This window comes from Hirsutella rhossiliensis (assembly GCF_020360975.1).
Source record: "Hirsutella rhossiliensis strain HR02 chromosome Unknown scaffold00007, whole genome shotgun sequence".
NCBI classification, from domain to species: Eukaryota; Fungi; Ascomycota; class Sordariomycetes; order Hypocreales; family Ophiocordycipitaceae; genus Hirsutella; species Hirsutella rhossiliensis.
The window spans coordinates 1,173,905-1,197,504 of NW_025408673.1; the positions used below are offsets into that span (position 1 = coordinate 1,173,905).

Sequence of the window (23,600 nt, forward strand, 5' to 3'; positions counted from 1 at the left end):
CGCTAATTCGAATAATATTTATTTTATAATTATTAAATAAGAGATATATAAGAAAACGCGGTCACGATATAGTAGGTAGTTAACGCGATAGTAATATAAGGAGGTGCTAGAAGTAAGGGGTGCCGGAAGCTAGGTATACTAACTTATATAACCTTTATATTAATAGTTCTTTTATAGTATATAGCGCCTAGTATCCTATACTTTAGGTATACGGCCTATATTTTAACTATCTTCCCTTTATAGTTAGCTAGTTTATAATATATAGCCCCCTTAGCTTAAGGCCTTACCTTTACTACTTAGCGCTCTTAGAACCTCTTAAGCCTTATTAAATAAGCGTCCTAAGTACTATCCTATGCTTTTTATAGTTTTAAATAAGTATAGCTCTATATTAACTATATACCTTAATAAAGTATATATTAAATAAAGATGTCTTTAATCTTTATTTAGTATATATCCTTACTACTTTTATATATAGATACTTTATATTAGCTATATATTACCCTTATACTATAGTACTTAGTAATATATTTTAATTTATAGTACTTAAAGTATTAGTAAGGCTATATTATATCTTTATATAGTTTTATATTAAAGATCTTTAATTAAATTACTATACCTTTATTATAGAATTAACTTACCTTTTTTATACCTTCTAAAGTTAAGATAAGGGCTGTCTTAGGTATATATTTAATATAGGGTTTCTTTATATATAGCTAGATAATAAAGATACTATTAGCTCTTATAATATCTTTCTTTAATACCTTTCCCCCCCCCTTTTTAGCGCTTTTACTAAGACCCCTTTAATAATAACTATAAGGCTCTTATTAATAAGGGTAGCTTTTACTTTAAACGCCGATTAAAGCTAAGCTTAGTTACCTTCTTAAAGCATAGCGTTTTCTTAAAAGATAATAGTTATATCCTTACTTAAGAGTCTTTACGCCGCTAGTACTCTTCTTTTACTTTAAAGGTATTAGTTAACTACTTATATTATTTCCTTTAGTCTATACTACTTAAGGAGGGCGTTAATTAAGTCTTACTAGACTATAAGCTAATACTTATATTAGTTTAAAACCTACTTTTTTATAACTATATACCCCTTAGCTAAGGTTACTACTATAGCGGCTTAGGTTTAAGGCTAAGGTATTAGTTAATAAGGAAGGCCTTACTTAAGGGCCTTTAAAACTATATCTATAACTATAGACTTAATACTACTTAAGGTTAAGCTTAGTAGTACTACTACTCTTACCTTAGTAGCTAAGAGCCTTTATATAATCTTTTAAGTAGAGTTATAAGCGACTCCTTATATATATTTAGTTATAATAATAGCTACCTAGCTTATAATATACCCCTCTTTTAGTACCTTTTCTTACTAAAATATAAGCTTTAAAATACTAAATAGTAAATATAAATAAATTAGTTATACTTAGTAGCTCTTAAAATACTATTATTATAATTTTACTATATTAAGTGCCGCTTACTAATCCCCTTAAATTGCCCTCTATTCTTAGTATAGAAAGTAAAGGTATATTTAATTAACTAAGCTTTATTATTCCTCGAAAGCTATTAATTACTCGATAGCCTTTAACGCTTATACTACTATAATTAGTATAAGCTTAGGTCGGTCGTTATTATCGCTATAATCCTTATTAAGAGAGATACTAAGCTCTATAAAGGTTTTCGCGATAAATTTAAGAAGCTTATCTTTTATTTCCTTAAGGCATTTAAATTCTAAGTTTATAAAATCATTAAATTTAGCTAAATTAATACTAATAAGATTATCGATGCCTATTACTTATTATATACGCACGCGCTATATAGCTTCGAGGAGAGCTTAATAGGACTTATCTTAATCCTTTAAGCGCTAGTATAGCTTAAACTATATACTAAAAAGCTATAATATTATCTAGTAGTTAGCGATAGTATTATTTTTTATTAAGGCCTATACCTTAATAGCCTATAAGACTGCCCTAAATAGCGTTATATTTTATAGTAGATCGCGTTACTAAATTATAAGATAACTAAAGAACTTAAGCTATAGCTTTTTATAGTAGACTTTAAGGTTATTAATAATCCCTTAATCTATTAGCTAAAATAGCGCGGTCGAATTTAGTAGTACGAAGTATATTTATATATATTTTAAGGTCGGATTTAGTATTATAAGCGGTATACTTATAAATACTAAAGTTATTAAGTAATAATAATATCTTATAACTAGCTATTTAAGTATTAAGCTACTTTAGCTACTTAAAGATAGTTAGGGTTACTTAGGTAGTCTTATTAGAGCAATAATAAAGTAGTATTACTACGATCTTATAGTTAAGGCGGCTAAAGGTATAAGGGTTAGCTACTATACTAATAACCTAAAGTTATAGACGATATATACTTATAGCGTTAGAGTAAGGGGGAAGCGTAATACGGTCTTTCTTAATCTTTATACCTTTCTACGCACGTAAGGCTATCGTATAGGTAGGCGTTACCTTTTAAATAAGCCTAGTCTTATCGGCGTTATAGATATCGTTTAAGTTATACGTAGTAAAGAGCTTTTAGGTCTCGGTAAGAGCATTATTAAGGTTATATTACTCTATAGTCTTTGCCTTACCGTGCTATTAGTAGCGCTTAAGATTATGCCTTTTCTTAAAGCTATTTAGCTAGCCCTTTAAGAAGCTTAGAGTAGGCTATTTACGGAAGTCAGGCATTATATTCTATAGCTTCTAGGCTAGCGAGACGATAACGTTATTATTAATAGGGTACCTAGCGTTATTAAATTGCTAGAGGAGCTAGTAAAGGGAGGCTTTAAGTAGTAGCTAGTTTATAGCCTATCTTTTAAGTATATAGGGTATATTTAAGTCGTTAACGTAGGTAAATTTAGCGCTAAGGGTCCTAGAGATCGTAGATTAATTAATTTTCGTCCTTATTATTAGTTTACTTACGTAATAATATCTAAGTACCTCTATATCGCGTTTTCTTATATCTTTTAATAAATTCCTTTTCTTTAAGCTTAGAAAATACCTTATTAATATATAAATATTACCCTTCTTATTTTTCTAATATATATAATATATATAGAATTAATTATAAAATAAAATATTAAGGTACCGAATTTCGATTAGCCGGCCCCACCTAGGAGCGACCTACACCAGCGCCCGGCCCGGCAACAGGACATTACCTGCCCTACTAACCAACGGACCGACAAGCCGACGCAACCGCGGCCACGCGGCTGCGACGCGGGAGCCAGGGTGAATAGAGGCGCCCGCGAGTCGGGCCCCCGGAGAGAGACTACTGCCCACAACCCTAGGCCCGGGCTAGCGAGCCCGGGCCGCGGCCGCTCGGGATAGTAGCGGCCACGGCCCGAGAGGGCCCGCGCCGAGACGCGATTTCGCGGGAGGAGCCCGCGGCAGCCGGCGCAAATTTCCTACGTACTGCTACCACGACCTCGTTCGAGGCGGACCCGCACTAAAAGAGGGGAGGGTTTTCCCCTAGGCACTCTGGTTTTTCCCTCCTATTTAACATTGAAGTTCTAGATACCTCTAGCTAGGTCCCTAGCGTAATCTTAATAATAATAATAAAATATTAAGGTAAGGATTTAGAAATTATTATTATAAGGTACCTAGCTAGAATATAGTAGGTATATACCTATAATAATACCTATATAAGATAAATAGATTTATTAGTAAATATAGGGCGATATCGCTAGTATCGGGAGATAAGGAATTTATAGCTAATTATTACTCGTATATATATATCTTATCGCTAAAGCCAGACTATCGCTACTACACGTGATCGTTGTAGCCCAGGTTAACTGTAATACTTCCTAAACTTTTATGTATGGCAAAGTCACTGTTAGCCATTTTTATGGCTAGGCTAGCCAATTTGCTAATCTAGGCCTTATTATCCGTAGTCTTCATTGTGCCTTTTAGGGTGGCTCGCCCCAGGTACAAGGCTCCCTCGGCACGGACCATCTGGCCGGAGCAAAGCGCTGAGTCAGGAGAGACCCGCTTGAGCCCTCGTCAAATAAGGATCCCGTGTTTGGAAAAAAAAAACTTTCATTATCGTCAACATTTTCCGGACCTCGTTTCCTTTCCTCTACTCCTCCTCCCTCCTCTCCAACGCCGACTTTGGACATTTTTCTGCGACACGTCAAGCATGGCCCGCCGTGCCTGCTTTGCTTCCTCGTGAGGCCAACAAAGCCAAGAGGTAAGCAAAGAGAGCTCAAGTCCCCGTTCCGAATGAAGAAATACGTTGTCGCCCCAGGCTGAGGAGGTTCGACAAGCCTCCCGTGTTGACAGACACAGTCTCAAGCCAAATAGACACATCTGACCCTTCCCTCATTGTCCTCTCTATGCGCCGCATGCTTAAAAGGCCCGCAAGCTGACAAGACCAGGTTTTCTCCAGCACATCCGTTTTGACTGTAAGCACCGACCCGCCGCCCGCGTCGCCCAAGCCCAGTCGTCCTGCCGTGATGTCTTTTGCTATCCGGTACTATCAAATACCGATCCTTGATGACGGAAAAACATGATAGCCTGAGCACAGACTCTGTGCCACTGCGAGCGGAACTCGGCGGCAGGACCTTGGACTAATGGCCTCAAGGAGAAAAGGCACCATGATGTTTGACCCACGCCGAGCTCACGGCCTACTAGTCTGTGATGCTCAAAGGCGGCATGGTAAGGCTGACATATTTTTCTTTAAAAACTGCCTGGCTTGCGTGATGATAAAACTTATTCCATGCTAATACTGAATCCCGCATGTGGAGGAAACTAAGAGCTTTTCATCTTTCGACTGATTTTGCAACCTCTTGTCTATTTCCAAACTGTTGATGCTTGTTCCATTGGCTGGACCTGTGCTAACTTGAACTCGAGTCGCAGGAACATTACTCTTGGTACGCGGCCAGCTCCGGCGAGTTCCAGCTGTGCGTTGGTCAGCGGCCCATCCCACATCGTGTGACATGGTGATACGTACTTGAGGAAATTGCCACTCAAGTCTTTACGTGGCCGAGCCACAAACTTGGCAACGACATGGCCTGGCTGCTCAGGCTTCAGCAGCTTGCCCTGCTGGTAAGCATCGACAAAATTGTCGTACTGCGCCTTGTCCATAACTTCCTTGCCGGCGGCCCGTATGACGGACTGCATGTCTGTGTCGACGCGGCCCGGGGCAATGGCGACGCTGGTGATGTCGGGCTCCTCGACGGCAAGATGGGTCGATATGGAGTTGACGGCCGCCTTGGAGGAGCCGTAGGCGGCCCATGCCGTGTACGGCTTGGTGGCCGCACCTGATGACACCCATACGATGCAGCCCCTGGACTTGCGCAGCTCCGCAATGCCGGCCTTGGCCTGTACCGCCCGTCAATGTTTGCGGCTGGGACAAGAGGGAGGCGTTGCAGTGACCGTACCATGGCCAGGCAGCTAAAGACATTGACGTCGTAGAGGTGCTTCCACCCGTCGAGCATAGAGGAGTCGATTTTGTGCGGATCCAGTAGGCCGTGGTTGAGGACGATGCCGTCGAGTTTGCCAAAAGACTTGAGGGCGAGACTGGTCAAGGCACCGGGCATCTGAGCGGTAGATGCAAGCACTGGGCATTAGCTGAATGAATTGAGAGTAATGGCATGACTGAAACTGCGTCGTCGGGAATGAACACTGCATACGTGAGAGCTCCTCATGTCACCGGCGACATATTCGACCTGCCCGGGATGCGACTGTTTGATGGCCTCGAGGGGCTCTTGGGACCGGGCGGCTAGTACGACCTTGTGGGATTGCTGCAGCAGATGGCGGGTGACGGCGACGCCAATTCCCTTGCTTGCGCCGGTGACGATGAAGACTTTGGCCATGGTTGTGGTTGTGCTGCGGGGGGAAGTTGAAAGGATGGAGTCGCTTTGCGCTGATGTCGTCGGTGGCAAGTTTTCTCTTTTTTTTTATGTCCAAGGGGCATAGGCCAGCCAGCAGCAAAGAAATAGCGCCCTGGCTATAGGTGGGGATTATTAAGACGGGGCAGCTCAAAGCTGCTAGGAAGCCGCGGCCATCGTCAACTTCTTGACTGTGCATACGCCAAAGCATCTACGTTATCCAACATAGCCAGCGGGAAAACAAAATTATGGCCACGACCGTCATCCTGGGCAGCGGCGTCATTGGCCTCTCGACAGCCTACTACCTGGCTCGGCAGCAGCCGGGCTCGTCGATTCACCTGGTTGATTCCTCGCCCGAGCTCTTCGCCTCGGCCTCGGGCTACGCCGGCGGCTTCCTCGCCCGCGATTGGTTCCACGGCTCCGTCTCGGAGCTCGGCGCCCTGAGCTTCGACGCCCACCGCGCGCTGGCCGACGCCGAGGGCGGCCGCGACAGATGGGGCTACAGCCGGAGCGTCACCCTCAGCTACGAGCCCAGCGGCCGCCGCGACGACGCCAGGCGTGGCGAGGATTGGCTGCTCGAGGGGACCAGCAGGGTCGGCGTCGTCGGGGACAGGGCGGAGAGGAGGGAGGGCGAGGCGCCGGCGTGGCTGAGGAGGGCTGATGGGGATGTCGTGAACGTCGTCGATGACGGCGAGGGGACGGCCATTGTGTGAGAACCCGCCGCTGCACGTGTTGGACAATGCGCATACTGAGGCCGAGAGACTGCCAGCGACCCGCTCAAGTTCTGCCACTTCTTGCTGGGCGAGTGCAAGGCCGCCGGAGTCCACGTCCACCACCCAGCCACGGCCCTCTCCGTCCAGACAGACGTCAGAGGCGAGCTGGCCTGCGTCTGCATCGGCTACACAGACTCGTCCACCGAGACCGAGATCCCCGCCACCCGCCTCCTGCTATGTGCCGGCGCCTGGACACCCCAGGTCCTGACATCGCTCTTCTCCAGCGCGGCCGCCAGCGACATCCCCGTCGCCAGCCTCGGCGGACACTCGCTCGTCGTCAAGACACCCGGCGGCAGCCGTGCGGGCGACGTGTGCCACTCAGTCTACTGCAGCCTCGACTCGCTGTCCCCCGAGATGTACTCGAGGGCAGAGGGCGTCATTTACCTCGCCGGCGTCAACTCGGCCGCCATTCCCCTGCCTCCGCTAGCCACCGGCGCGGCGCCCGTCCACGAGTCTGTCGAGGAGCTCAAGAGCATTGCCCGCCGGCTCATCAAGTTGGATGGCGAGCTCGAGGTCGTCCGCACGGGGCTGTGCTTCCGGCCCATCACCGACAGGGGCACGCCGTTCCTCACGAGGCTGACGGACGAGCAGCTCGGAGGGGGAACGCGGACTAGGCCTGGCGCGGACGGCGGCGTCTTTGTGGCGGCGGGACATGGGCCGTGGGGCATTGCGCTGAGCTTGGGGACGGGCATGGTTATGGCGGAGCTGATGGGCGGCAAGAAGACGAGCGCAGACATCAGCGGGCTCGGGCTGTGATGGGGAGTACAAGTGTATGCACGAAAGAGGGGCATGGCTGGCATCGATGATGACCTGACGAGTTACGACATGACTGAGCCAAATGTCAGCCAGTATGAACACAATCTGGCTTGGACAGAATTGACACTGCGGGCGGATGCTGGCGAGCCCCTTAGACTTTTCCTCGTTGCACTAACAAGCCACGAAGACGCGCAATATCGTCGCAGGTGGCCATGCAGCAGCCCCCTACCACAATCTGCCGCCACCGGCCCCTTGCCTCGGCGCCCTCGACGACGTCGGCCAGTTGCTGCTCCCAGGGGATCCGCTCCGCGCCCCCCCCGCCGTCTGGCGACCCGCCGCCCTCCTCCCACGTCTGCGTGGCCGTGTTGTAGACCTGGCCGTTGGTGCCGTCCGGGTAGAGCACCAGGGCGGGCCACTCACGAACGAGACTCTGCCGCTGCAAGACGGCCACGGCGGCTTCGTAGCGGCGCACGACCGCGTCGAGCTTGTCGACCTTTGTGCAGTTGATGCCGATGCCCCACGGCACGGCGCTCGGGGCGACGGCCGGGTCGAGCATGGCGCGGACGGCGTCCTCGGGCGTGGTGCCGTCAGGTAGCGTTTCGCCCGAAGGGTACAAACACGAGATCCAGAAGGGCAAGACGGCGGCAAAGGCAGGCGAGGAGGAGGGGGCGGTGGCAATGGCCTGGCGCGCGGCCTCGATCTCGTCGACGCGCGGTAGCGTCTCGAGGGCGACATAGGCGACGCGCTGCGCCAGGTGCTCGACGGGGGCAAAGAGGCGCAGGCGGTCGAGATGCCAGGCGCGCAGGGCGGCGCGCGAGCCGTGGGCGGCGTCGTAGCGGCCACTGTACTCTTGGCTGGGCACCATGCAGGCGCCGTAGGGACCAAGGCTCAAGGCGAGGACAGGGGCCGAGGATCGGGCATCGTCGGCGGTCGCGGCGACGGCGCGCTCGGCGGTGCGCACGGCGGCCTCGAGGTGGTGCGGGATGCGGGCCGGGTCGACGACGCCGGAGCGGGCGAAGCCGTCGGCCGAGACTTGGTACGTGGCGGTGAGCAGGACGTCGACGGGGACACGGGCGAAGTCTGCGTGGCAGCGGAGGAGCAGCGACTGGTCGTCGTGGGCGAGGAGCAGATGCGACGACCACAGCGGAGTGGCGTCGTGCGAGAAGCAGACGCTGTATTTTTGCTCGAGCGACGTGCCGAGCCCGCCGTCGAGGATGAGGATGCGGCGCGCCATCATGGTTTGTGGTGGCGACGACGTGTGTGCGACGAGGTTTTGTCTCGTCTGTTGGGGAAGGGTGGTTTGTACTTTGTGGTCGCTTCGGAGGCCGGAGGTGCCGATCCCGGAAGGCCGAGGCCGGGGCCGGCCGGCTCCGGCGTTTCGTGCTCACAGCATAACTTGCATGCTACACGTACTAAGCGGAGATGGATGGCCAGCAATTACCGAGTTTGACTTGCGCTCGCCTTGCTTGTGTCAAGGTCGAGCAAACAAACCATAGACTAGTTTCGGTGAGACCATCTGTCGTGTCATTGACTCGGGTGTCGACGAGAGGCCCATTGGCCTTCGGAAGCAGAGCGATATTCGACGCGCGGCCGCACTATGCAACGGTGGCACAGCAAACAGCCTGGACGTGATTTTCGTGACATGGCACAAAGACCAGCGCGTGGCATACACACTGCGATGAATACGTGAAAATCATTGGGCCATGAAGCGTCGTCCATGTGAGCTGCCGAGGGTGGCGTTCCAAGGCAAACTCGGTGCCGCCTTGCCTCTGCGTAACCCGCAGCATGCCAAGTGACACTGACACTGGCACTGACACCGTACCATGTCCGTCCTCCCGCACGCGAAACCATGGGGGTCTTGTGCTTCAGACGGGGCCGCGTATGGCCTTACTCTGTACAACGTCTCGAAGCAAGCTTGCACTCACGTTAGGCGAGAGAGCCCAAGTAAACTCGCAACCAACAGCCACGCCTCATGCAGCACAGACCACGTCATATGATGGCACTAACGCACCAGACAAGCTGTCAGATAGTCGGACTGTCTCATGGCAGCCGAAGAATGAGGTCACTTGGGCGGCGTCCGTAGAACGCGAGCGGGCAGCATACGTGTTCGTACGGGGCGTGGGAGCAATCAGGTCCAAAGCGCAAGTCCAGAGCACGAGAGCACGGACGAGAGCAAGCAAGACATCCGTCCAAGGGCCGAGTTGGCAAACTGACCAGGATCCTTTGGTATGCCGGCACCTCTGGGCAGGAAATACCGTGGCTGAAAAACTATATAAGGTCCTCGCTCCCCTCCTCTCTCCCCTCTACCTCGTCAGCCACGACACTGGCAGCAATACCTGTTACATTATATATTACAGACCACCGAGCCCGGCACCTGAAACCCCTGGGATTTGGTGCCTCTACTTCCCTGCAATGCAAAACCGCACGCGCCGGAACCAGATGCAGCGCGTCGAGCGGATACCGGCTGTGAGCACACATACCCTCGGACCCTACCCAGGCCACGGCATATGAAGTCTCCAGCAGGCCCTCCGCCTCAAATGCCCCCCTGCCCGACTATTCAGGCTGCCAAGGTGACCAACACAATTGGTCCGGGGCGCGGCTTCGACATGGGATCGGATCGGAAGCGTTCCCCTTCTGCTACACCGGGAGGGAAGATGGCCGCCTGCATCTAACGACTTTCAAAGGAGAGGGATGGGCGATCGAGGTCTCGCGATACTGCAGGTGCCGCCACTCGCACTCTGAAGGGTCGGCGATCCATACTGCTGCTGGCTCCCAGATAGGGGTCAGCCTCGATCGCCGCCCCCTGAGCCTCGCGCTTCGCAGACAGTGCGCGCGAGACTCGGAAAGTATTGTCCTGGGCCAGCTTCGAGACACACCGGGGCCCAAGGCTACAACGGGCAACCCAGCTCCTCTACGGGCTCCCGTCCCGCGAGGAACAAGGCACTGCGAAGCTCACAAGGGTGCTCTGGACCCGTAGCGGGATCCAAGATCCGCCCGCGTGAAGCTCGCGCTGCCACGGCTGGCCGACGGCGCTCTCCGACCCCTCGAGGTGCGGCGGAGCTCGAGCTTAACAAGACTCCTCGATCTCATCTACCGAGCGGCAGAGCTCGAGTTCAAGACTCCTCGATCTCATCTATCGAGCGTGTCAACAACTCCGCTTCCTCCGTCGAGCGCGTCAACAAAAGGTGTCGCCGACCATTGTCGCCTCCGACTCCCAAAGTGCCCGCTCGTCCCTTCGGGTTGGAGGCAAGGGAGTATTTGACTTCCAAGAAACCCGGAACAGCGATGGCAGGCGTCGGCTTCAAGGCGGCTGCGTGGCGCGATCATGCTCACATCCTTGAGCGATGGGTGCGCCTGAGCTCGGGAGGTTGCGTGTCACAACGACGTAACACTGGCGACACATGGTCTTGGGCGTCTGAGGAATACAAAAGCCGCTCTCAAACCGAAGTGCGGGTTCGGTTCCCAACAGCGGCGGCAACGCTTCCCACAAACCTGCCGATGCGGTCCAGAAAGCCCTCCCTCCGACCTTCGTCAGAGCTCGGACGATATAGACCGAGAGCGAACAATGTTTTGTCTTGTGGAGCTGCTCGAGGGCAACTGAACGAGTACATGTACCGTTGGAAACGTGCAACGGCACTGCAGAAAGGCCATTGAACACGGCCCTCTCAACGAGAAGATGAGGCGGATAACGAAGGCGGCAACGTGGTCCCAGTACATATGGCCAACCCAACCGCCTGCCTCTTAAAAACGTGCTGCCCCGGCGGGTGCAACGATGAGCACATGCAGGGCGAAGCAGGACGAGGAGATGAACATGTAGGGTTGGGGCTCTGGACCGGAATTAAAATGGTCCATGACTTTCGGGGACAAGAGGAGAACGAAGCGCGACGAGGAAAGACCCAACTTGTTGCGCTTTCTAATCGCCTGTCCGCACGACACCTGGCCTGAGGTGGGAGGGTGTCCTTTACATTGATGAGGGGCAGAGCCGGATGAGAATATGTAGCGCTGGGATCTCAACGAGATTCGACAGTTCCGTATGTTTGACTGGAGAGGATATGGAGACGTTGATGGAAACGAAGACTACGTTTTAAGCAGTTGCAAACAAGTAGCCTCCAAATCTGGCTGTTGTTGCGTTCCACATAACCATCACTGAGGGGAGGATGCGGACGGCGGTTGGTGAGATCAAGCAAGCATCGTGACGCCTGATATCTGAAGCTCGGGATTATCATGTGTATATCACGCCGTGTTCGACTCGCTATGAGGCATAGTTTCACGCTCTCAAATCTTGCCCATGCAATCAATTGTTGCGTTTCTAAGCCCTTCTATTCTATCTTTCAGCCATCTCAAGGCTACAGAGCCATGGCGCCGCCCACGATCGCGGCGACACCTGCCAGGACCGCCTTCTGCGTCGCCGCCGGAGCCCTAGCAGCGCTGTCGGTCCTGCTGGAGGAGGCCGAGGAGGAAGCAGAAGCGCTGGACTGCCCGGACCTTCCGCTGGCAGAGGCAGAAATGGTCGAGCTCGGGCCGCTCGCGGCACTGGCAGGTGTGGCGGCGGACGCAGACGAGAACTTTTCAAGGCCGGCGGTCAGGGTCACGGGGAACATGACTTGCTGGTAGTTGGAGAGGACCGTTTGGGCTTTTGAGTGGGCGTGATGGCCATCCTTGTCCTCGGCCGACAAGGTCACGGTGCAGCTGGCGAGGTTGACCTTGGGATCAAGTGCACAGTCCAATCCCCCGGTGCTATATTTTGAAAGACCAATGTTAGTTATTTCGAGACCAGAGGGGTTCAACGTTTGCACACTCGTGTCATGCAGCAGCCCGGGGGAAACGCATGTGGGCTGAGCATGTTGGGAGGAACGCACGCTGTGCCGACTTTGGTGGCGCCCCCGGCAATGGAGAAGGTCGAAGGGCCCTGCTTGACGGTTTTGCCCTCCCATATGTCATCGCAAGCCTCGTCGGTACCGCAGCCGGCCTTGAAAGTGACGGCCGTCGAGTCGGCCCCGAGAACGGAGCCATACACGGGCCCGTTCTCTCCGACGAGCATGACGCTCATCGTGCTGCTCGAGTCAGCGGCCACGGCGGCGCCGGCGAGGACGGCGAGGAGGGCAATCGATCGGGCCATTATGGGGGTTGGAAAGATGGATTACAAGGTATTATTACTGAGGGCGTTGGTGATGCGGGAGGTTTTTAAAGCGAGCGTGCGGTAGGGCTGAGTAAACGGAAGAAAAGAATTAAAAGGGTGAAATGAAGCATTAAGGAGACGACGCAGGAGAGCGCTATGATATAACGAACCAAGGCATGTTTAAACGAGCCATTACCTCGACGGTGGAGCAAGATACATGGCTCATGAACTGCGCATACGAGAATACAGTATAGGCTGAATCCCTGGCGCTCGCTTGTGGCACTGGAGCTTTGTTGGTGTTAAGTTAAGGCCGGGTCTAAAGACCCCAGAGCCAGCTCAACAGGGGCCGAGAGAATAGTATAATCACCCTCTGGTGTGCTAGCACAACGGGTCAAAGGCCGAAGTCGAGTGGATTTACAGGTGTTGAGTTAGAGAGTGAGCCGAAGACGGTGTGAAGGGAGCGAATCCATCGTAGTCTATCAGCATGCATCGGGCGTGTGTGGGTGGGTCTGAAGCTTGTTTTGACGGCGTGAGGCTCCGCGTGGAAGCCATCATGGCCCTCGGAGATATGCCGGGCTTGACCGGAAACGCGACAAACATGGCTTGGAGTCGCCGCTGAGAGAGTATGTGGGACCAGCCGACCTTCCACCCCCCATGTAAGCCGACAACAATGTGGGAACTGTGTCGACCAATGCTTTGGTCGGCGCGACATTCTTGTAGCTTTTTGTATCGGAAGCTGCGTACACTAAATAACGTTAAACTCAATAAATTGGCAGGTTAAGTATAGGGCTGATCATTGCAGTCCCCGCCGCCCCAGACCGCCAAGACCTGGGCCGATTTGTTGAGCTTGTCCGGTGTCAAGCCGACCAAAAAAAAGACATCATTAACTCTTAAAAGCTCGGCTTAGGGTTGGCTGGTTTGTATACGTGTAGGTTGAGATAAAGGCTAGTTTAGTGCTCAGAGTTAGCTACTATGATATTTTATTGGAATAATACGAGAGCAACATGATCAACGGTCAGGTTAACTTTTCAGCATGATTGGCTTAAATATAGAATCACAAGCAAGCGCCAAGGCGGCTGAGCTACTGCACGTCCCACTTCAGGGTCGGCTGACAGGGGAGGGGGATTGTCGGCCGAACTATATGCTCCCGGTGAGAATCCGGCCTGAGTCGGGAAGCACGATTTCCGCCGTAGTTGAAAGAGATGGCGTGACGACACGTTGGCTCGGCCCCATGACTCTCGACGAGTGCCATCAAAACGCTTCTAGGTAGATTGCTGACAGCTGCTGCGGAAGTGACACGAGCTCAACCACTCACAGGCTCCCCGAGAGCAGTATATTGATCAAGTAAGAAAGAAAGCTGGGTTATTCCCTTCTAGATAACTTCGCAACGATGGAAAAGCACAAAAGAGGGGCCCAGACAGGGCGTGTCATGACTCGAGTTAAAGGGACTAGAGGAAATTAAAGGCTTGGCAGGGAGGGACCATCGTCGATGAGGCATAACCTAAACAAGAAACGAAAGCCGCCAGTTATTTATAAGATAGGGGCGGGGAGTCGAATAGCATCGGCTGCCTCAGCAGGGGGAAGATGGAATTGATGAAGGTTGACGGAAAATATTAGAACTCGCTTTGACGGTCACTTGGAGAGTTATCGAGCCAGCTTTCAAAATTATCATAGACGTAAAGGTGATCCCGGGGCTACTTGCAGAGTCTTATTACTGGGCATTATCAATGCTTGAAAAATTCCTTCAAGATCTAATACCTCGAGCCCGGATCCTCGCATTGCAGCATGCGCTGCCGGCGTGCTCTCGTTCCCGTATTAGACGTTGCTTGTTCCGGTTAAAGAAAACCGATACCCGATCAAGAACACTTTTTAGTTCAACCACAAGGATCGACACTCCCTTCTTCAACTTAAGAGCGACCCGCTCGCTTCTTTTAGATAATAAATCCATCGTCAGTCGTCTAACTACCACCGTAGTGGGTCTACTCGCGCTAACCCTCCTGACTCCCATAAGTCCAAATCCTCTGCACGTCATAAGAGAATAATTAAAGCGTAAGGCCCTAAATGCATACCAAGACTATATGAACTTATTAATTTAACCGGCAGCATGAGCTTTGGAGGCTATGTAACTTGATCCTCTTCTTTAGCCTTTCGCTGAAAGACGCAGAATCGCCACATCATGTTTGGCCGACTACGTTTAAGCATTGACAATATACTCAAGCGTATTAGAAGTTGCTATATTTCCAGCTCGCTCGAGACCGAGCAGCGCCTCTCTACTGAGGCTCTTTAGACAGCTCTTAAAGACACAACTATGGCGCTTGTGTGGGGATGGACTGTATTGCTCCGCGTAGCCAAACCTGTCTTTACAGCTGAGCATGCGTGTGAATTCATATTACTTCATGACGTGTATATAACGCTGTAGACCGAAGGAACATAGGTCTAGCAGTCATTGGGACTCCTCATTTTCAAATCCGCCCCCTTTTACTCTAGATAATGGCACGCAATCGAACTAGTTCCTTCCATATTTCCTTTATATATTTAGGTGCTTATGATTAAAGCCATTATTTAGTACTATCGCTCGGTATTAAGAGAAACCCCTTTTCTTAATAGATATCGCTCTGTTGCCAATATGATGCAGAAATAATATCTTTCCTCATGTGAAGCAGAATCATATCAGTCAAGCTCTAGTATTTCCTCTTTTCCTAGGATGGGAATACCGGTCTGTAGTTTATTATAGACACATCTCCCTTCGGCTGTCTCGTGCTTGTCACTCAAGGTAACTATAAGCTCAGCCGTCCTAGTACGCAACCAAGAGAAGTTGTCGAAGCTTAGATCGTCCGCTTGTTGGCAGAGTATTTCCGTGGCCGAGTCCGTTACATTCACAATAGATTTCCGGAGACACAGGCTGTGACACGCTCCAGTCTACGTGTCAAGATTCGAACAGTCACTCAGGCTTGCATACTGCCATGTGCCAGGTGAAGGCATACTCATCTATCTCTGAGGCAAGGTGACAGAAAACGAGGGAAGTTATTATGTCGAAAAATGCATTTGCCTGATTTTATGTTGCCGGCTTGTCTAAACCTCCTGGCCTTCCTCCCGATGTCACCTTGTTGGAAAGAGCAAACAATATCCGCCTGATTTGCCAATGATGGTTTTCAAATGCGTCGCCTGCGCTTGTTGTGCGTTGCACCAGTACAGGCGTGATAGTCGGTATAGGTGGGACATATTGACGAATCGAAGAAACCCGGATGCGAGCACATTCTCTTTTCAAGCGACCTGCTATTCGGTTGAGGTGTCCTCTCCCCCAATACTTCCTCGTCGTCGCTCAATGGTGGAAGGGGTTCGAAATTTTGAGCCACCTCACGAGTCATATTGTCATCCGTGGCCAGCTTGATGTCGCCGCCAATCTCAATGACGAAGCCACCGTATTTAGCGAGGACCATCTCGCCGGAGAACTTGGCTGCCTCGACGTGGAACTCGTCCCAGATGGAAACAATTATGGCCGTTTCTGAGATTTCAATCACGTAGTTTGACGTGACCATTGTAACGGCGACGAGCTGGAACAGAGAAGTCTAGCCTAGCCTTTGTATGACCAAAATATCATCAATTTAGTGAGAGCACAAATAGAGACACGTGCTGAAGTTTTGTGAACCTACCTTTTATCTTTGAGCAAGGACTGTGAGTGTCCCGTTATCTTATGAAGCCTAGCGTCTCAGAGATATATTGACAAAGTTCAAGCTCAAGAACAAAATAGGTTGAAAAACATGAGTGACTGACGTAGTGAAGTGCTCAAAAAAAAAAAACCGTCGTATTTATATACGTCGACACATACACTGGGCTGACAATCACCAAGATCCGTGAAAGAGGTGGCGGCTAATCTGTGACGTGCATCACACAGGCTGTGGCTGGGCTGTGTCTTCGACAACTCTCAAAGCAATTGGACATGATGACTCTGGCGGTGGCTGTGAGAGTTGTCAGGGATCGAACAGCGATTACCAACGGCACGGCCTACCATTCGCAAGCTGATGGGGCGATAGAAATGGCGCCCCAGGCGTAGCGGCCACCTCGAGAAATGTGGTGTGAAGCGAGAGTCAAGAGCCCGTCAGTCCAGCCTCGCTCGATGGGCCTGTCTGGACCATCCACGACCTGCAGCATTCACCGCGACGACACAGCCTACGAAGAAGTGGCCTGATCAAGAAGGTGTATGTGCAGAGGACAGGACGTGTTGCATATGTCGCGTAATTCACCAGGCGTTGCTGATGGATTGACTGACGAGGACCCTTTGCAGCATTTGTTGGTTCTGGGATTGTGCGTGTAGGCTCATTAAATATCGACGGCCAAACCAACGGAATAGTTACAAATCATTTCTGGTTGATTCTCTGACCAATGTGAAGCCAATTGTCTCGCAGTCGACTTTGCATGGTCAGCCTTGATGGGCGTTTCTCTTCTGTCGAAGCACCGTGGACAGAAGAAACGAAGAAATATTTAAGCTTATTTCTGAGAGCCGTATGATCAATTTCCCTCATGATAATGACACTATCAATAGAGGGAGGGCAGACCGAAAGGTTTCTCCACTCTCCCCTCCGAACCTGCCACGCCGTCTGGCACCTCGAGCACTTATTTGAGATAGCCGTTCCGCACGTCTATAAATAGGCAAGCCGACTGATAATAGCATAAAGGCGTAAGTCTATAACCCTTTTATATTTATGTTACAAACTACATGATAAATGCAGACGACTCGGTGTGGAAAGCATGTGGCCGCTGCGGCCGAACTCCTAACCGCCTTGATGGATAGCAGCGCGGCTAAGGGTTGGCGGGAAGACAGTGGAGACAATACTATCCATGACGCCGTTAAGGGGAAGAAGGCGCAACAGTTCTTCCAAACGTATGCTTATAGAGGTCATCACTTATGTTCTAGAATACTCGGCTAAGCTCACATATATTAGTATCGAAGCATACCTTAACATATCTCCGTTTTACTGGTATGCCTTTCGACAACGGCGGTTTTCCGACAAGTAAGTAGCGCAGCAGCTATAGATAGTGCCCTGGATGAGTTGGTCGCTGTCGAAGAAGTAGGCCTAGGAATCTCTCACGTCGAGGATACCAGCCCCGAGGAGAGCTCTGTGAGGGCCATTCTTATATGACTATATGTCGCTCGTTAACTGAAACGCATAATTTAACAATGAGAGCTGTGCGGCTTGGGTGGTGCGTTTCGAGGATGGATGGGTGCCAGGAAGACGCTGGGTTCAGGTGTTCCGAACGGGAAGAGCATTGGAAACCTTTCATGAAGAAGTAGTTTCAAAACATCCATAGACACGTTGCGCTAAGCCTTCTTCGGGATCAACTGCATCGGTTGTTGCGGAGGTCGATAGATATAGATACAGTTCTTCCACAACCTAGAGCTCAACCTTCTGCTAGTTAAGATCGATCATGTAACCCCTCTAACGACCCCTAGTTTGCGTTTCGCTGAAGCTTGTGGCCGGCTGTAGGTGTGTTCTTAGGGCTTGTCTTGGTGGTCGCGGTCGGCTAGGAGGTCTCCGACGGCTTAGGCTCGTGGGCGGCGAAGCATGCTTTGGCGTTCTTGTAACCGCGGGGTTTATATTTCGCAAGGTCGAAAGCATCGCAATAAGCCTGAGTGCCACACAAGCCATCGTTGTACATGCCCTGCAGGCCGCATTCAAATGGACACTCTTCGCTGTAGACACCCTTCTCGCACCATTTGGGTCGGACTTGGGTAGGAGCTGCAATCCAAGGAAGCGTTGGCGCTGCCTCATGAGCGTTAAAGCATTCCTGTGCGTTCTTGAACTCTGTCGGCTTGTTGAATGTGGCAGAGTCGAAAGCATCACAATAAATCTGAGTGCCACACATTTCGTCACTGTAACCCCAAAAGCCACACTCGTGAGCCATCTCGCGGTGGGCATCATCGATCCAAGGAAGCTTCTGGCTGGCAGTAGGCACAGCACGGGCCAGAGCTGCGGCGCCGAGGATTGCGATGACGTACTTCATGATGGTGTTAGGGTTGAAGAGATGGTTCTGTGGAACGATAATCTTGTAGTGGGAGCTGGTAGAGAAGGCGCTTGAGAAAGTGATTGGAAAGGCTGAAAGAACGGAGTTGAAGCCTGAGTGATATAGGGATACAGCATTGATAGCTTCAAAGATACGACAGCTTGCGGAGGCTTCGGTGTTGTATTTTATTCATCATTACATCATGATGCAGGAAAGTAATAGACAATATATTGCCAATATGGATGGTCTTATGTCTGCATAATCTCGCGGCCTGCATGCTATACGGGTATAGAATCATTACTTATGTATTATATATTACGTATTGCAGTAATTAGCCACTTCGATTCATCATCGTAACATGAAAGTCAGGGAACCTAGGTGTGTTATAGTAGGAGTCGCGGTTAAAGATGACGTATTTTGTCTGTCGTCGCTGGGTCCTTCGGGGCAAGTTGACTAAAATAAAGATGTGTCTCCATTGATCGGCACTGTGCTTATTTGCGATGACATCTAGCTTTATAGAGGCTCTTAATAGCAAGCGATAAAAGGTCAAACAGAAGTGCATCTGCTACATACCGCAAAGCGGGATCCCCGGTAAAGGAGGAATCACCAGGACCCAACAGGTTTCCACTTCTTACGAGAAAAATAGAGTGTCCGAACTATATTGGCGATAAAGCTATATGTCTCGATGAAAAGACTTTTGCTCGTTGCCGCCCGATCATAATATGATTACTTTAGTCGCGAGCATTGGATATAATAGAAGGGACAAAGCAAGATGGCTTTTTCATCTGCAATCACCTAAAATGCAAGGAGGTAGATCTAGATATAAAAAGCCTGGATTATTTTTGGCATTATGTTACGCGGGTTTATAGCGTCACACTTAGGCATGGCGACGCCAGGCAGCAGTTTTGGGGGTAATCTAGGGCTTAGCTATCGATCGGATTTATGACACTACTGCTACTCTTTATTCTATTGATTTAGAATACTTGAGGTGGCAATGGCGAAAGCACATGCAACGACACCCGTTGGCCATGCTTGCTTGCCCTATCGAAGCCGCTGGAGTATCTGGGCTTCCATGAACACACCACCGTCCCCGTCCTAAGCCAACACCCTCGGGCCCGTTCCATTTTTCCTCTTTCTCTCGCGCTCCATAATCAAGGCGTGCGGACTGTCCACCTGTGAATCGAAGCTGTCGAGGCGATCTCGTCATGTTTGAGCGCGACGATGATCTGCGTACCTCCCCCACCGAACAGCTGTTTTAATAGAGATGAGTTAAGCTGATCGGAAGAGGAAATTGAGGTTTTCAATGCTTCAGTAATTACGTCAGCCGCAAAAAGAGAAAGATGCTCATCCGATCTGATCTTGGACCTCGCTACATCCTCTTTTCGGGTGGTAACAGCAAGGTCGTGATTGGCATTGACACCACTCCGCTTAGAAGGGATCCGACAGTGTCGCTGTGACGCCCTAAATGTACTCAATCCAACGACGAAGAGATTGATTGCCTAGAGGCACAAGAGGAAATCTCACACTTGGTGCAATGACCCTTCCCTCCCCTTACAAGAGTAAAAGCCAACCTGCGGCAGCCATTTCGACGAGCCGACGGTCGTCTGCAGCCAGGATTGATGCCTAACACTCCAACTTGGCGATTTTTGCCTTCGATAAAATGGCCAAGAGTCATGAGACTATTTCATTATCCATTAAGCTCGACCGTTGCGTAGTTTCCTCACAGATGCCGAGAAGCTACAGCGAAAACGAGAGTCCGCAAACGGTGCGATATCGAGACGGCCATTGAAGAGGATACGGCTTCCATCCAGCCCTCCCAAAGAGCTTCAATCTGACACGTGCTCGACTTGAGGACATCATATGTTGGTGTCCATGGATTTGTGAAGCCACCCAAGATGCCCCCGGGAAATTCAGGGCGGCTGAGCAGCGGCCAGCAGGAGTGTGGCATTAGTGCTCGAATTTCTTTCCAGTATGATTGGATGCCTGGCTACTAGGAGCCGTTTAAATGAACCACGGGGAGGGGAACCCCTCTTCGTGAGTTCTTCCTCTACATCACACGGAACGTACCAGAAGAGGGGAATGGATGACAGGCTACAAGACGAACTACGGGACGAGTTGCTCGACTCGCTTCGAGGGTGAGTACATGTGGCTAAGCGAATCTCAGACCAACCAATACTCATGTCGTTTCGGCTCCAGACTTTATGCCACCAGCGAGTATTTAGATTGTACCATCACTTGTGGTGACTATGAGCTTCGTGTCCACAAAGCCGTCACCTCGCCCCGGTCATCATTCTTCAGGGCTGCTTTTGCGCACGATATGCAGGTTAGACTACCGTTCCGTATGTTGGCGTTGGTTCATTGACTAATCGCAGGAAAGGGCAACCGGGATTGTGAATCTGGAAGACGACGACCCCGAAGCTGTGAAATCAATGGTTTATTACCTCTACCACCTCGACTATCCCTCGGTGCCCACACTCGACCGTTCCGAGGAGAGCGACTCCTTAGACAGAACCGTTCAAGATAGTTCAAGCAGAGATACCGTGTTTCCTTCATGGGAAGACCCTGGGGCTGTAAGAAAACCGCAAAGCAGCTTGACTTAACGGGAAACTAACCGAGTCATTCCAGCGGCCGGCTGTTGGCCAGCCACGCCAAAAAAAAAACCGTAAGCACGGGAAAAAGCGAGGGTACGCATTTGGCTGTCAGTCCTCACGTGCAGAGGAACAGCCGAAACTATTCCATCACTGCCGGGTTTACGCTCTGGCCGAGAAATACGACATTCCGTCTCTCAAGAAATTAGCGTATCAGAAGTTCAAGACCGAGTCTGAGAAATGGTGGGACCACAGCGACTTTGTTAAGGCTGCACGCAAGGTGTACGCGACGACACTACCCCACGATCGAGGACTGAGAGATATTGTTGTGGCTACGATTCGGCATAATCCTCGATTGCTAGATCGAGAGGAAGTTCAGAGCGTATTAAAGGAGTCGGAACTCGCCTTTGACGTGGTTATGGATTCGCATAAGCGGAGTGTAGAGAATGATTACTGGGAACCACAAACCCTGGTTGAATAAGTTCTACTACACCAGCTGGATTCTATCCTCATATCAGTCTCATTCATATCATGCCCTTGTTTCTTATATAGCGATCTCTACACCATAGTTACTGCCGCAAAGCTTAATCATCAGTCAGTCGCAACGAATAGGTGCCAGTGCTTGGGCAACTTTTGGGAGACACGACGGTAAGCGAGACTACAGTTGCGGCTGCATTAGATGTAACAATGACGGCAGGCAATTTCCACGTGCGTCGTTAGCCCGGCTGCAGCACTATATGTACGTCAAGTAAGTAAGAAATTGCAAAGCAGTTGAACTTCCTTGGTGATGGTAATAGATACGATCCCAACACGAGATGGTAAATTGGCTGATTTGGGGGTCTCTGCATGCGCTCATTATCCTCGGGATCATCGAGCTTCATGACGACGGGCGGTGCAGGTCGGGGACCCTCAAAGCCGCATCGGAGCAAGTCGAGGTGCAGCTTTGTCCACAGCAGAGGCTCGGAGATGATTCGTGCTCGGGGGTACCGGCGGGCTCTCTGGTGGATGGAGAGGGCGCCGATGCCGTCGTTGAGGCGTGACAGCTTCGGCGGATCCGGCTGCTGAGACGGCGGTGTCTTCATGGCGAAAGGCAGCGGCTCTCGCGGCCGCTGAGGACGGTGGAAGGTTGACGAGAGAAAGGAAACAATGGCAGAGGGGAGAGGTTGCGCGATGCTTGGCTTCTCGCTCTCGAGCACTCCGCAGCATGTCAACGTCCGATGACACGGTACAGCGGCATCAGCGGGTGTAGCCCACCCAGCTTACAGCATACCCCCCTTCCAGCAGCCTTTCTCACCAAAACACTACAGCACTAAGTTAACATCCGACAAAACCCCCGGCCGCTAACAAGGGCGCCTAGTACCACGCTCAGCGCGAGCTGAGGGAGGCGATGGCACCCAACCCCGTGGACAAGGCGCGAATAGCGTCCTAGGAACAGGGGCCGATGACTCCTACGAACCCTCCTAAAGCCAGAGAAGCGCTCCTTCGGCAGGCCGCCCGCGACCGTCTTCCGCGCATTTTGCACCGCCTTCGATAGGAGGGCCGCCTAGTTTACCTCGGGCTACGCGCTTAACTTCGCCAAGGACTTCTCGCGTGGCTTCCTTAGCTACTAGGACGACGCGCTTAACAGCGCTCCTTTACGCGCCGGTAGGACCGCTGATAACCGCCACGGAAGAGACAGGACGGCTGCCGCACCGACCTATGCCGCTATGGCCTAGAAGGGGATAGGGCAGCTAGGGGGCGGTCCTGCGTAATCACGCCGAATGAGCAGGCGCCCGAGCGACCTAACTATCTCGGTTGTCGGACTGGGGATAAGTCGTTCGCTCCTAGTTGATAACTCGGCGCCTTGGTGTCCCATCTTCGGCTTTTTGTCCGGTCCAAGATGTTCAGGTCCTTTGGAGGCTAGAAACACGGGCCGTAGAATAATTGGGCTGGCCAAGCAATACTTATTCCTAGCCTCTCCCTAGAAAGCCTCGTCAAAATCTCGTTATTATAAGTAGCCCCCGTTATGTGCGTTTCTTAAATAAGGCAGCTAAATATATTGCCTCTTTCCCCTTGAGCGATATGTGGACTGGCTTCGCTGCGCCAAGAAGCATATTGACGCTCGTTGGCGTTGGCGTTTCGTCAATTGTCGCACCATCGCCTCTAGTCAAAAGGACAATGATGGCTATAAATGCATTACCTCGGCTTAGCCTAAGCGTAGTTTCGCAAGGGCCTACAATTCTCATGATACAGGCTACTCTCTCATGCAGCTATCGGTCTTGTCAGTCGGGGAACGCGGGGATAGGCAGGAGGCGTCCAAGTCTCCTCTACAGTGGCCATATCCTGTTGTATCATTCGGCGTGTCTGCACTGCTATTTGTGCCAGTTTTAGACATTGTCGTCGTCGGCATACACGGCCTAGTTATCGTCGCTCTTGACGCTAAGCACCCAGCTTGCAAACTCGAGGGCATCGGCCTCCCTACGTTCATCAATTACCACCTCTATCGTGTCCATGGACAAGGATGCCTAGCCCATCCTGTAGATGGC

General features: G+C 50.9%; 7 protein-coding genes across 7 annotated transcripts; 2 read left to right on the forward strand and 5 right to left on the reverse strand.

The window, feature by feature from the left end:
* Positions 1-4,867: 4,867 nt before the first annotated feature.
* HRG_06848 (short chain dehydrogenase domain-containing protein) lies at positions 4,868-5,821 on the reverse strand (the record flags this gene model as incomplete). The annotated part of the gene is made up of 4 exons (XM_044865319.1): positions 4,868-4,904; positions 4,957-5,327; positions 5,387-5,545; positions 5,639-5,821. 4 exons carry the CDS (start codon positions 5,819-5,821, stop codon positions 4,868-4,870), a joined length of 750 nt encoding a protein of 249 aa, XP_044719281.1.
* A 263-nt stretch (positions 5,822-6,084) lies between these two features.
* On the forward strand, positions 6,085-7,365 carry HRG_06849 (FAD dependent oxidoreductase domain-containing protein; the record flags this gene model as incomplete). Its single annotated transcript, XM_044865320.1, has 2 exons — positions 6,085-6,545; positions 6,606-7,365. 2 exons carry the CDS (start codon positions 6,085-6,087, stop codon positions 7,363-7,365), a joined length of 1,221 nt encoding a protein of 406 aa, XP_044719282.1.
* Positions 7,366-7,516: 151 nt separating this feature from the next.
* Positions 7,517-8,599, reverse strand: HRG_06850 (homocysteine s-methyltransferase domain-containing protein; the record flags this gene model as incomplete). Its single annotated transcript, XM_044865321.1, has 1 exon — positions 7,517-8,599. The coding sequence occupies one exon, from the start codon at positions 8,597-8,599 to the stop codon at positions 7,517-7,519; it is 1,083 nt and encodes a 360-aa protein (XP_044719283.1).
* A 3,112-nt stretch (positions 8,600-11,711) lies between these two features.
* On the reverse strand, positions 11,712-12,484 carry HRG_06851 (uncharacterized protein; the record flags this gene model as incomplete). The annotated part of the gene is made up of 2 exons (XM_044865322.1): positions 11,712-12,102; positions 12,225-12,484. The coding sequence occupies 2 exons, from the start codon at positions 12,482-12,484 to the stop codon at positions 11,712-11,714; spliced, it is 651 nt and encodes a 216-aa protein (XP_044719284.1).
* A 3,152-nt stretch (positions 12,485-15,636) lies between these two features.
* HRG_06852 (uncharacterized protein) lies at positions 15,637-16,023 on the reverse strand (the record flags this gene model as incomplete). The annotated part of the gene is made up of 1 exon (XM_044865323.1): positions 15,637-16,023. One exon carries the CDS (start codon positions 16,021-16,023, stop codon positions 15,637-15,639), a length of 387 nt encoding a protein of 128 aa, XP_044719285.1.
* Positions 16,024-18,007: 1,984 nt separating this feature from the next.
* Positions 18,008-18,487, reverse strand: HRG_06853 (uncharacterized protein; the record flags this gene model as incomplete). Its single annotated transcript, XM_044865324.1, has 1 exon — positions 18,008-18,487. The coding sequence occupies one exon, from the start codon at positions 18,485-18,487 to the stop codon at positions 18,008-18,010; it is 480 nt and encodes a 159-aa protein (XP_044719286.1).
* A 2,079-nt stretch (positions 18,488-20,566) lies between these two features.
* HRG_06854 (BTB/POZ domain-containing protein) lies at positions 20,567-21,556 on the forward strand (the record flags this gene model as incomplete). The annotated part of the gene is made up of 5 exons (XM_044865325.1): positions 20,567-20,622; positions 20,684-20,810; positions 20,860-21,057; positions 21,113-21,149; positions 21,204-21,556. 5 exons carry the CDS (start codon positions 20,567-20,569, stop codon positions 21,554-21,556), a joined length of 771 nt encoding a protein of 256 aa, XP_044719287.1.
* Between the last annotated feature and the right edge of the window lie 2,044 nt (positions 21,557-23,600).